Source organism: Temnothorax curvispinosus, unplaced genomic scaffold, assembly GCF_003070985.1.
Source record: "Temnothorax curvispinosus isolate PA1 unplaced genomic scaffold, ASM307098v1 QBEX01004244.1, whole genome shotgun sequence".
In the NCBI taxonomy this organism is placed as follows: domain Eukaryota; kingdom Metazoa; phylum Arthropoda; class Insecta; order Hymenoptera; family Formicidae; genus Temnothorax; species Temnothorax curvispinosus.
In genome coordinates, this window is record NW_020214024.1 from 226,087 (window position 1) to 239,657 (window position 13,571).

The following is a 13,571-nucleotide window of genomic DNA, read 5'->3' on the forward strand; positions in this document are numbered from 1 at the left end:
GAAAATTGTTTAAAAAGCACAATATTCAATATATGTTATAATAAGCATATTTAAATAAAGTAAAGTGCTTAATAATATAATTATATCTTCCTTTCAGTTATCTTTTTTTTTATCATTAAAAAAAGATGTCATTTTAATCAAAGATCGATAAGAATAATTAACTAGAACGAGATTTGTGTAAACTTCATTTTAATGTCTGTTTAATATATTTAAATTAGATAATTTAATTAAAATAAAATTAAAAAGAAATTAAATAAAAAGGAAATAAAAAGAGAATTATACATATTCTAAAATCTAATTTTAATCTAATCTCAAAGTTTGTAGAAATAAAAAAATGACATTTTAGTCTCTTAAATTTAAAAAAGATTATAAATTATAGAATTATGTGTCATAAATGTGTAATTTATAATAATTATATTGAACTTTCATTGGTTAATCTCATAAGTGTAGTGTATATTCAGATTCTGATGAAAAACACTTGTATGTGTACGAAAGTTTCGAGAAATCAAGGGCTAAGGATGATGATGACGACGTATGTGATCAGGAAGTGTGACACATCTTAAGATCGCTATTTTAAGACGGTACGATGGACGTGACGAGGAAACTGCATCGAGCTGTTGAAGAATCGCAGAAGTGTAACGACATTAAGAAGGTTTACTGAGAATTTTCGATGACACGGACGAGTCAGCGCCGATTCAACAATATAATTCTCCCGAGCTTGCATTTAATCAAACTTCAACCAAACTATGTTTTTGTAACGTCTGTGTAACATAGTTTGCTGAATGTAAAATAAAATCGAAATTTGCAGATAAATCAATATCCCTGAAGTTATACAAACGTATAATATCCTAATATCAAAATGTATCAAAGTTAATAACTCCCTAAACGCAGCAATTTCACAATCATCGACTAATTCGTATCTACACTCACGTATCACTATTTGACTTTGCTACTTTCTAGAAATTATAATATCGTGCGCGTAATATAAATATCAAAAATCAATTTAATTAAATACAACAAAACTTTATAATTTCTGTCAATGACTCCTTTAATTAATTTAGCAATAAACCATCATTTATTGCAACTTTTTACCTAATCTTTAGCATTACATATAGTATATCTTTATTATTTCAAGATCACGAGAATTTTTAACGGAAAATTCTTTGATCAATTTCGAATCAATCTTTTTCTTAATAAAAATGTTAAAATGTCGATATATATATATATATATATATATATATATTGGCGCGAGACACTACCGTGTCTCTTAATAACTATTAATATGAAAATAATGCAAATTTTAATATATGTATATACATACTGTACATGTATAAATATGCATATGTATATATATTTAAATGCACATTAATTCTGTCCTAAGTTAACTTTAAGTAAGAAAATTGTACAGTGCACCGGTATAAAGAAAAGAAAGAAGAAAGTGAAAAGGAAGAAGAAGAAGAAGAAGAAAAACTAATAAAAAATTGCGAGACATCCGACGATATTCCAGGAAGACAATATCTTTCCTTCGTAGGCGAAAATAACGTGCTCAGGAGGGATGAAAATAGAGAATGAGAGACGGTTCGGCGCGGCGCTCGCAGCCGAAGGAAGAAGCGGTGACGGCGACGTTGGTAACGTTTAACTCAAAATAGAGCACGATGAGCAAAACGAACGAGCGTTGTCGTTTGCGTAGGCGTCGTCGTTTGAATTAACGAATTAATGGAATCGAGTAGAGGGTCGTAAATTCATCAGTGACCGATCCAAGAAACCGTCGTTGATTAGATCGCGACGCGCCGTTCGACCGTAACTATCATATCCTATCTTATATAATTCTATTTATAGGCTTCAATGTAACCAAAATCAATTTTTCTCAAAACCTCTCAAAAGAAATTAATTAGAATTTAATTTTATTTATCAGATTTCTCTCCCAACACACACAGTTTTGCTTCAAGCTCTATAAATACAAATCTAAACAATTAATTAATTAAGGCTTAGAATTATTTGCATCAAGGTCTCGATTAGGCAATACAATTATTATATTATACAACGTTTTCTTTTCTCTTTTCCCCAGTCCCTTATCTTAGATGTTAAACCGAGGACAGAATTGCAATGTATCATAGTTGATAAGAACCTGTTAGAACTGCGTACGCGCTGATAATCGATATTCGACTTAGCCCCGATTATCGCACACGACCGCCCCGTGTCGCGAGTCGCGGTCGCGACTAGGCGCGCGCGCGTTAAAAGGCAACGCCATGGCAGGCATTACAATTAATGATGCTGCTCGTACGCGAGCCGCGTGGAATAGCAATCGATCCGCGCACCTGTCAGGAATGCTCATGGGGAGTCTCGTTTGTATAACGTATACCTGCTGCTCGTTCATTCGTCATTAAAACGGCGGGATTCCCTCGGCTTTGCGGAATACCTTCAGTCCAAGTTATCTTTTCAAACTACATTAGTTTTTAATCATAAAATACTAAAAATATCTTGCTAACTAAACTTTGATGTTTTAAATTCTATTGTTATACAAATTATTTTAATTTTACTTTTATAAAGATTAAGATAATTCTGACATTAGCTTAATGTCAAATTCTAATTAGCTTAATTGATATAATTTAGTTGTAGCGTCTTCACAAGTGTAAAACACTTGAGTTGCTTTGAGAATTGCCATTGCAATTAAATAAAAATAAGAATTTATAATATTTTCAATAATCAGAATTTATTCGGGTATTCTCGACAGTATTAACAAAAATAAAATGTGGTTCTATTTAAAAACTTTAAACGTTGATAACTTTTTAATGAGAAAAGTGTTATTAACACTTTTGTTGATACAAATTATTGAAAATAAAATTATCAGAATTTGTGAAGTCGTTGAATCTTTTTCCACATTTATAAATTCTTTATATATTTTTGTTATCGCAATGTAATTACATTTGTGAATGCGTAATAGTAAGATTTATGCAAGTATAATTTTTCTCGCGTCCGCGCGAGTTGACGTCGCATGATCTTTCAGAACTTAATATTCGAATTAAAAGCATCCGTGCTTGTCAAAATTTTGGCAATTAATTTGGACAGTTCGACGGTCGTTTTTCCGGCGGGGCAATTCGCATGCCGAAAATCGAGGGGCAGTCAAAGGATAATAATTGTCCATTGGTGCTGGTGTGGATAGCGATGGAGAAACCATTGGTACAAAGAGGATGCATGAAATTGAATATTGCCGCCGATCCCTCCCGGAACGGCGGCGACACTGAGAGTTCAGGAGCCGGAAACGAAACCGTTAAAGGACAATAATTAATTCGCTCCTGACGGCAGTCTGACGGCTCGTTAGTCGCGTAATCCTGTCCGTTTTTTTTCTTTCATTCTGCGCGATAATGCAACCGAGAGGATGATTTTGCGAGCGGAAAAAGGGGACGAGATGAAAGGTAAGCTAGTGTGCTTTTTTCAAAGGCAAGAGGGTAAATTGTCGGTTGAGATTGACTACGGTAAACACTTTCAATGCTTTGTTCCGCCGTGACAAAATCACAAAATTATTAAGTCTTTATCATTCTTTAATCTCTGATTTCATTGTTTTGGAGAAAACTTATTAATTTCTTCTAAAAAATAAATTAAACTTCATATATTTGCTATTTTGAACTTTTCAAGAATTTTCTCAAATTCCTTCTTTTCTATTTTCCAATCTCTTCGATGTTTTTTCACTTCTTGGAATTTTTGATAAAAATCCTGCCATTTGGATGTTGCGGAATTAATTTACTTCGACTCATAGTGACGGAAGAGAATGAGTTTCACTTTTCCCCCAACGGTGGCGAGGGGATTTGGGGATGGTTTCCGTCGGCGCGACAATTTTGCGGGCAGAACGCGTCCCGTTTCGAGAGGATGAGAGACAAAAAAGGGAGTGAGAGACTGAGCTTTGTTGCGCGATTACGACGAGCGGGAGGTCCGCTCGTCTCGATGGACACACCCGACTATGGAACCAGCCTGCCGGAATTAGGTTTGCTTTAACCCGAACGATATCGAGACACGCCAGCCAACCTTTGGGACAACGGGGTAAAGGATAAGAGAAAATCGAAAGCGCAAGGGAAACTGCAGGATCAGGAGATCATTTTCAACGCATAATCCGAATCGGTCAAGATGATCCTCTTAATTTAATACAGTGTTCTAATGAAAAGAAAAAGACTAAAGAAAGTGTTTTCATAAGTTGCTAAAATTATATGGAGGAAAAAAGAGAATAGCGTATATATATACTTCATGTAACGTATAATACGCTCATTATGTTGCTGTTCAATACTAATATGCAAAAGGTATACAGACCCCTGGACTAATTCCGCCGATCATTGCCCGATTATCCTTCTTTGGCATCGCTCGTTACAAACGATCTGTATATCGTCGCGGCACCCTTCTTTCTCTACGCTTTTCACCCTCTTTTGCTGCGCATTAACTGTGCGCTTATTGTTAATTGTGTAGCAAAATCTTCCGCGGCCAATTTTCCGATCAGCAAAGCGCAACTCTCGCCTGAGTATTCAGGGAGAAATTGTTAGAAATAGACAAATATATATATAAATAGATTGCAGATATCGAAATAATGTAAAAAGTCTATATTATAGACCAAAATTTAATCATGTACGGAAAATATAATAAACATTGTGTACACTCAAAGAATAATAATTGTTGTGATAATTTAAAATTCAATAATAATATTTAAAATTCTTATTTAAAAATCATCATTTCCGAATTTTAGTTTAAACCAATTCGTTTTGTCCGTTTTCCAATAAAAGGCCCATAATACTTCATCAAGATTGGCAAGAGAGAAATTAACCGAAACTGAAGCTCATACGCGGTTGAGAACCGTCGTAACTGAGTTATCGTTCCCCCCCAAGAACTAGACGGAGGATGCATGCACCCTCTTCCCTCAGGAGGGAAGGTACGTGTCCTGCAACAAGCGTGTCCTATGTTCTCACACCCTCTCGAGATTCGAGGAAACCCTGTTGTTGTCATGACTACCGAAGTCCCGTGAGAACAAAGTTATTTTTACGTCCGCCATATTACGTCGGGGTTCCGATAAGAGATCTGATTAGCATCCTTTGTTTCTCCGCAAAGTTAAGACCTATTCAAACATCTTAAGCCGCTAATGTACGCGGACGTCCCAAAATATAGTTATCACGCAAATAAGAGCTATAAGTGAAAGTGAAATGATACTAAAAAAAAAAGAACATGATCAAACACGATAATAAAATTAAATTAGTAAGTATTTTATAATATTGTATAATATAAAAGTATGTATAATTATTGTAAAGAGTGTGTTTTATTTAAATTATTTGTGGCAGAGTTATATATAAGTACATGAGAGATTTTTTAATCAAATTATTTTCGGAAATCTATGTAATAGGATTGTTAGAAACTTTAAATGTTTTTCCTTCTCTAGTCATAGTGTTATTTTTCTTTTCCTCTCTTTTCCCTTTCGTTCGTTTCTTCGGCTTCCATTTCGAGATGCTTGTAACTCGTTTTTTCGTAGCTCACCGACCGCCGGCGCCACGTGGGTTATGTTTTATGAATGAGTAGCTCACCTACGCGCCATTACGACGCGTGCACGTGCGTGTACACGCACTCGCGAGAGAACGAGCTAAATTTACCTGCGCCGTCAGTCGCGATGCAACCAGGCCCAACCCTGCCATTGTGCGCTGCCTCATGTAGGCATATCCTTTCGCATACGCTAACTGGCCCACACGAGAGACAACCGAGAGACTGGGCCCCCGCGACTATTCTTAAAGTCCCAGAAACTCGTCAACATACGCGTACAAAACTTTCGCCGGTGGGTTTATCTTGCATAAGAAGGATAATCGCTTGTCTTTTATACAGCGCAGTTATACGAGTATATATGAAATCGATGTGCGACTTCGTCAACAATGCAACGTATATTTCTAATGCCTAAACATTATATGTCATTATTTTATGAAAAACATACTTTAATAATAAAGCTTAAATTTCTAATGTATAAGTATGCCCTCTCTGAATATATATTTAAACGCATTATATAAGAATAAAATTATTTTTGTAGAGATATATATAAAATAATTACAAGCTGCATGCCTTAAAAATGAACATACAACTATTGCTATTTTAATTTTATTATTTTAATCTTATAAATTAAATTTTAATTGTGTAATAAAAATTAATAAACTCATTTTCCAAATATTATCTCGCTCGTTTTTCATATAAGCTTCAAATTTCTATCGAAAAGATTTAATATCAATTATTTCTGCAACTATCTATTCTTAAACTAACAAGGAACTAACAAGGAACTCCCCTTCGAGAAGGACCAACTCCTCGGACAAAATCTGTACGGCAGACGCGCGTCATTCGCAGACAGCGTATTATGAATTCAGGTTCCGTCACGTCGAAATTGCTATAATTCTTTCGGCTCACGTATAGCGCACAGAAGACCGCTAACTCGCTCTCCGAAACGCTCTAACGAGCTTCGACATTTGCTTGGGGTCGCACTCCTGATTCGGCAGTAGTTGTTCCCAAGTATAGCAGCCTTTTGCCCGAAGGAAGACAGGAAGACTCGAATCCCAACGATACACGCCTGCCATATCTACTTTTTGTTTTACGAAGATATATCTTTAGCAGTACTTTTTCCATCTTGAAAAATAATTTTTTATATTTATATTTCAGTACACTAATGTAAGTATTATGTATTTTATTAAAAATAAATTTAAAATAAATTGAAATAGTTAAATTAATTTTATCGTATTTTTGGTATAGATTATATATAAAATTATTATTATATAGATAATTTATATATTTAAAACTTTAAAAGAAAAACAAAAAATATATTTTATTTGATTTTATTTATTATAAACGTAGAGTTTTTTCTTTTCTGCGTATAACTAATAAGAACAGATTAGTGGTTCGATTATAACGAAGAGAAGGTAAGGTCTGTCACTGACATAGGCTCATAATTGTGGTTTCAACGCCGGCAGTGACACTGGTTCACATTTCTGTGACGTGGTTCGACACGTCTGTTTTCGCGCGCGAAACGTATCGATAGGTACGATATTCGTGTGATGTGGCATTTCCGCATGGCATTTGATGTGGACGCGGTGTGGCACAGAGTCCGGAAGGTCTCTGAGAGCATACGCGGGGAATATTGATTTTGCGCATAGGGCGTCCTTCTTCGGACGGCTGACCGAAATTTCTTTCGAGTAGGATGCGACCGAACGTGTGTCAAAGATAAACAATAAAATAATAAAGAATAAAATAAAATATATTGGTTTTGTAACCTTAAAAAATAAGAAAGTTAATTTCCGTATGAGCTCATATCATGTATTATATATAATAATAAATAACTTAAAAGAGCTTTTTACACTCATTAAAAGTATGAAATATTACTTATACACATTTTAATTATTTATTAATCATTACACGGAGATTAAATAATTTATTTCGTGAAACAAAAGAAGCAAATTAAATTTTCGTAGACTCATCTTGTATTTATATCAAAATAATTTCTAAATTTTTAATACAATTAAATTGAATTAAGTTCATTGAATTCTTAGTGGAATTTTTATTTGCATTTAAAAAATTTACACGCCAACGGCGCCAGAGAAATTTGATCATTCTTTTTGCCGTAGGTAACAGCGTTGGGAACGATCCTGATGGTAACGGCCAAGCCGAGCAGCAAACTGCAAAATAGCGTCGAAAAATCCGTGCAAAGCGAAACTCGATAGGGATGCGAAATTTGTTTTTCGTCATAAGCCGGATACGGCGTTGTCGACGTATTTATTTAACACCACCACCCCGGGCACGTCTATCTCGATTATTTTTTCAACATCCTGCTGCATCCTGCTGTGCGGCCGGATTATGAGTATTTATGTGTTCAGGGCGCGGCACGAATAGAGAGAGAAATATTTATCCTGATATGGGATCATCGAATAAACTATACACATGTAAGAGATAACGATTTCAAAATTTGACAAGTAACAGCTACTTGAGAAATATCCTACATCCTGCTATTCATTTCAGCGCATGTGTACGAGCCTGTGACTCACCTCGCGATTCAATTAAAGATCTATTTTCCCGCTAAGATGCGACTCGATAGGCGGAGATATGCGCTTTGCCTTGGGGTAGGTTCATCCCTATATCGAGTCATCGAGAACATAGAACAAACACACGTGCATATACGTATATCAAGTATAGACATGCGTGAGTACTACCTAAATCATTTAGCGTCCGATTGCCAATTTGCAGCCCCACGAAAATTGCTTTCGTCAAGGCGTGCGCCCTTTTTCGCGTGCCCTTCACGTTATTCCAAGTTTTCCGTTCTCAATCGATACCGTGTGCTTCAATAAAGCGATATATAATAACAGCAGAGACAAAAGCATATTAAATACCAAACACAGTAAAATCAAATGACAACCAAATCAAATTATTAAAATAAAGTAAACATAGAATCAAATTAAATGCAACAGCATTTCCAAAAAAATTTGTTCAACATATAAAAATATGTTTTGATTTGTTTAGCGTTTTCGTACTTTATTTTACGAATGTCACTGTTTACGGCAATATAAACTGGCTAATAGCAGCATCCCCTGCAATTTGCGCGGATCGTTGATTCGTAAATATTCGTATCGCGACATATGTCAAAGTTCATTGATCCATGATGAACGAGATGGTGTCAGCAGTAATTCTCGTCAGTGAAAAATATTCTTTCTGCGAAACATCAACAACTCTATTTCCGCTCACAGAAAATAAAGTATAAAAATATTACCTAATACATAAAGCCGTAACTCTCATTAATTAATTCATTGCTGTAATAAAATTTAAAGAAGTTACATGTTATAAACATTCTTCAAGTAAAATATTGGACATTTTCTAAGCTTCTTTAAATCATATATAACAATATTCATAATATTTTTTAACGTGTTTATCTTATAACAAACAAACTTACGAAATCTAAATCTTAAAAGACAAAATCATTGCTTCGACAGGTATCCGATGCAATTCAATACTGCATGCATTCTCGGCAAATAGTGTAAATGCAAGGAGAAAGAAAAGAAAAGAGAAAAAGACATGATATCCAATAAGACGCGAAATTAGATCGCTTGTTTCTGCGCGAATAATCGAGCCACACGAGACGCAATAATGACGCGGATATGTTTGCTTTGTCAAAAGGAATAGAAGCATGGACCAACCTGGTCCTTAGTGACGAGAAAGGGAAACAGTCACCCTTCTCCCTACGAGAAGATGTTGGTGCTGTTCCCTAAGGCAAATATCAAAAAAGAATAAATAGAAAGAAGAAATAAGAGTTGTATTCACCGAAATCGATCGCCACGACATTAATCTTGGATTGTCATGATAGTAAATAACAATAAAAATGTCATTTAATCTTTCGTAGATATTTACTGATATTTTGCAATTACAGAAACCAGATTCTAGTCCTTGCATAAGATTTAAGAATATATATATATATATATATATATATATATATATATATATATATAGAGAGAGAGAGAGAGAGAGAGAGAGAGAGAGAGAGAGAGAGAGAGAATTCCTGAATATCCTGAGATCAGAAATGAGAAATAATAATTTTTCTCTATTTCTTGTATTTATAAAAATTATAAGATTTTATCATAAATATACTCTTTTAACTACATTCTTTTTTGCCATTTTATAGAATGCTTTAAAAGAAAAAACAAAGTCTTAAAAGTAAAGATATCTAATTAAAAATTAATGTTATTTTCAATGCAACCTTGATGGGCAAAGCCAACTCGCTTTGATCACGATCTAAGATCTAATGAATATCCTTGTCCTCGTTTCGCCAAAAGCTACTCCTTTGGCGATATATACGTATAAGGAACAAAAAGACGACAGTGCACCTTGCGTGATGGATGCTGGTAGCCGATAGCATCCCTTAAAGTAAACATCGCAGAAGGGCGGCAGCGGACTTCTTGGGGGTTGATCAAAGTGCCTTCACACCCTCAGGCAGCATATTTGATAGTCCTCGCGAGGTTCGACCCTCTCGCTATTCGAAAGAGGAGTCTCGAGAATTTTTTACAAGCGGAATGCTGCGCCGCAGAACTATGTGGGCGAAAAAGAGCAAGTGGAATTACACGGACTGCTCAATTTTTCATCAGTTGACCTGACTTTCTTTTACCTTGGCAAAAGGTAGTTCATCTTTAAAGACCATCCACAAAATTCTTAAGTGCAATGATGGTACAAATGGTACACAAAGATGATTTACATAAAAATTATCTATTTTATTTAACGATCTATTTTAATAATATTCTTTCGCTACTTTTCAGTAATAATATTATTTATGTAAATTAAGATATATTATATATTTAGCGTATTTGTTTTATTTTTTAAGTTTATTTCTAATGTTTCCGCGATTATGAGCAATTTCTTCGAATTAATTTATTTCAAATATAATATTTATTTCTAATAAAATTATGTGTTAAAGATTTTTATATAAGAAATCCAGAATGTAGAATATATAAAAAAAAATTACATTAATGGAATAAATAGCATATTCTAAAGAATTCTTCATGAGTGACACCCACTACCTATTGCACTTCCAAATGCAAAAGCTACTTTGTGTTTACCTACTTCACTATTTACGCATTGCTCCTATGGGAATCATATAACTACGCTATGACGATCATTTCACGATTATTTTCGCTTGCAATAGCGACTGCACGAAATCCGCGAGTCGCCAGCGGCGAAAATGAAGCAAAACTCGATATGCGTAGCGCCGCAAATTTGCAACTCGGTTTCCGAAATTAGCTCGACGAGGGGGTGTAGGAAAATCAACTTGCCTCGAGCGATGAAAATACTGGCCGGGGGTGCATGGGATATCATAAGGGTAGAGGAGAAAAGAGAACGAGAAGAGAAACGTTATCGGAACGGAGAAGCTCGAATGTCCGCGTTAAATGCGACGATTCGCCGCTCGCGAAATTACTTCCGTTTTTCGATTAATTCGAGAATGCGAGCGAACGTGCGAGAGAGCGTGCCGCTGACAGTTTCATTTCAAGGCCCAGTTACATTCGAAATTCCGTATCTCGAATTTCCCGAAAATTTCCAGGTAAAGAATAATTCAGTCATCTCTGATACACACAAATGACGCTATCGTCCTTTCATAAAAAAACAAAATAAATGTTTATATACTTAATTTCATTAAAACTGGAATTTTTGTGATATTTCGTCAGTTTGTATTTTATAACTTAACAATTATAATTAAATAATTTAATTGCAATTCGCTCTCTCCTCTCTTTCTCTCGCATATAACTATAATGTATAATTTATCGTGTCTATTTGATTCGCATATAAAATATCATTTCTACATGATTCAATATTTTAATATTCAGGATTTCACGATTCAATAATTATAATTAAGTAATAAATCAATATTATAACAACCCTCCCCTAAGTTCCAAGTAATTGTTTATCGATTTGCAAAGATGAATAAGTGGTACGTACTTTCATTTGGTTATAATTATAATATAATTCTCCTCTTAATATCCTACAATTTAATAATTATGAATAAATTACAATTTAACATAATTGCAAAACATTTAAGTAGATTAAGTTTAAAAGTCCGTTATTATTCACTCTTCTCTGTTAATCTCCTTAAGACCAATTAATTCTTGAGCGAAACATTTAGTTTAGAAATCACAATCGCAATTGATTATGATTATCTGATGAGTAACTGATTATTGATTCTAATCCTCTTGAAATTAAGTAATGTTTAATTAAAACATTTTTTGTTCAACAAAACTTGATCACGAAACTACCTGCTGCGTGGTTTTTCCACGATGTTGCCACTGATAGAAATGATCCGTATTTAAGGACCATCCGGGTGCGAAGCTGAATCCCTCCGATGGCGCCTGCGAGACAGGTGGGACTGCACCACACATACACATACGATGACATAGTAAAGGATCTGGTAACTCTGTATAGACACCCCTTTTGTCCCCAAACCACCCTGCCGTAGTGCACTTGTCGCCCAGCTGAAGCGACGTATCTTGACCACATCGCGATTGCATCAGCATCTCTTTTTCCAGGGTGTACAAAGTCTCGAACTCCAGGAAAGACATACCAGGTCCTTCGTCGACGCAAGTCGACGTAGTCGACGACACCCTGAGTCCCAGCCCCATCTGGTCTTGATACGAATCGTCATCAAAAGATGGCAAGAACCTCCTCGGTGAACGCTTCGGACTGTGATATGTCTGTTGACGTTCTTCAGAATGTCTCCTAGGCGACTTGCGATCGTTGGAAACTCTTCGCGGAGATGTGGATGATTTGCTGGGACTTGATGACGAGGAATCGATCACTTCCAGAGATCTTTCCGAGATGTTTCCAGCCAGGGATGGTATCAACGATCGCGAAGATGTCAATCGGCAAATCCTACTCTTTGGTTTGGCTCCGTTGCCAGTACGAGAGTAGCCCGCAGGCGTTTTGAGACCCGACATTGTTCCTCTTTCATCTTTCGAGACGCTCTACGAGATCGCGATTCGTCGAACATCCAGAGAGATCCAAAAAAATTCAAAGATGATAATTTAATGAGATCGCAAAAATAACTCACCCGATGACAAAAATGATTATCCGATTTACGGTTAAGAATCTTTCTTTTGCGATTCAACAAGGAATTTAAGAATTTTATTTGAATTTAAATTTCCAATATATTTTTGCATTTCCTTAAAAAATTAATTTTTTTAGATTTCTTAATTTTTCTTTTAGATTTATTTATCTTCTCAATGCAAATAAAATATTTATATTAAATATCTTTTATTGATAAGTTTTACATATTGATAAAAAAAATCTATAATCTATAATTAATAAAAATTGCATAATTTGAATTATTATTAAAGAACACTTCATTTTACAATTGATGTAAATTGTAAAAAGTAGTATTATAATAAAAAATAAACATTGCGTGAACTAAAAAAAAATCTATTAATTGTGCTTCTCGACAAACCCCACATTCTTGCCTTTGTCAAAACTTTTCACAAAAATTTTCACTTGCTAGCAATCATCGACATCCATTAATTAATCCTGAAGCCACAGACCGACGCGGAAGATTGAATAGACGAGCATCCTTGAAAGGATCGTCGACAGGACTGACGGTCCGGCTCGTTACAGGACTATGCGAAGCATCGCGGCGACAAGCGCGCGCACGCGCACATTGTAATTGAACTGGATAAGCTTAATATTTAATAGTATTGTATATTCGTTGCGTGTGTGTGTGTAGAATACAAAACAATGTATTATTTACATTGTTTTATAATATTAAATACAAACTTATAACATTATCATGTTTGTACCAATTAATTTCTATTATATCTATTCTAGATAAATAGACTCTCTTGGGAGAATAATAATGTAACATTAATCAATTAACAAACTTAAAAATTTACATAAATTATTTATTTACTTATTTGTCTACCCAAATTAATTAAATTTATATTTATATATATATATATATATATATATATATATATATATGTGTGTGTGCGTTATTTATACGCACATATATGTACATATACACAGAAACTAATTTGTGTAACTATGTTATAACATATAAT

The 13,571-nt window shown here is 34.7% G+C and overlaps 1 protein-coding gene across 1 annotated transcript in view; it reads right to left on the reverse strand.

Annotated features, from left to right (window-relative positions):
* The window catches only part of LOC112453288 (protein sickie-like), a 96,204-nt gene extending 83,156 nt beyond the window's left edge, over window positions 1–13,048 (reverse strand). Inside the window, exons 1-2 of the mRNA XM_025013932.1 lie at window positions 12,965–13,048; window positions 11,781–12,485 (exon numbers count right to left, since the gene is read on the reverse strand). Of these exons, the coding sequence (XP_024869700.1) occupies window positions 11,781–12,458 (678 nt within the window). The 5' untranslated portion in view covers window positions 12,459–12,485; window positions 12,965–13,048. The remainder of the gene's footprint in view (window positions 1–11,780; window positions 12,486–12,964) is intronic.
* Between the last annotated feature and the right edge of the window lie 523 nt (window positions 13,049–13,571).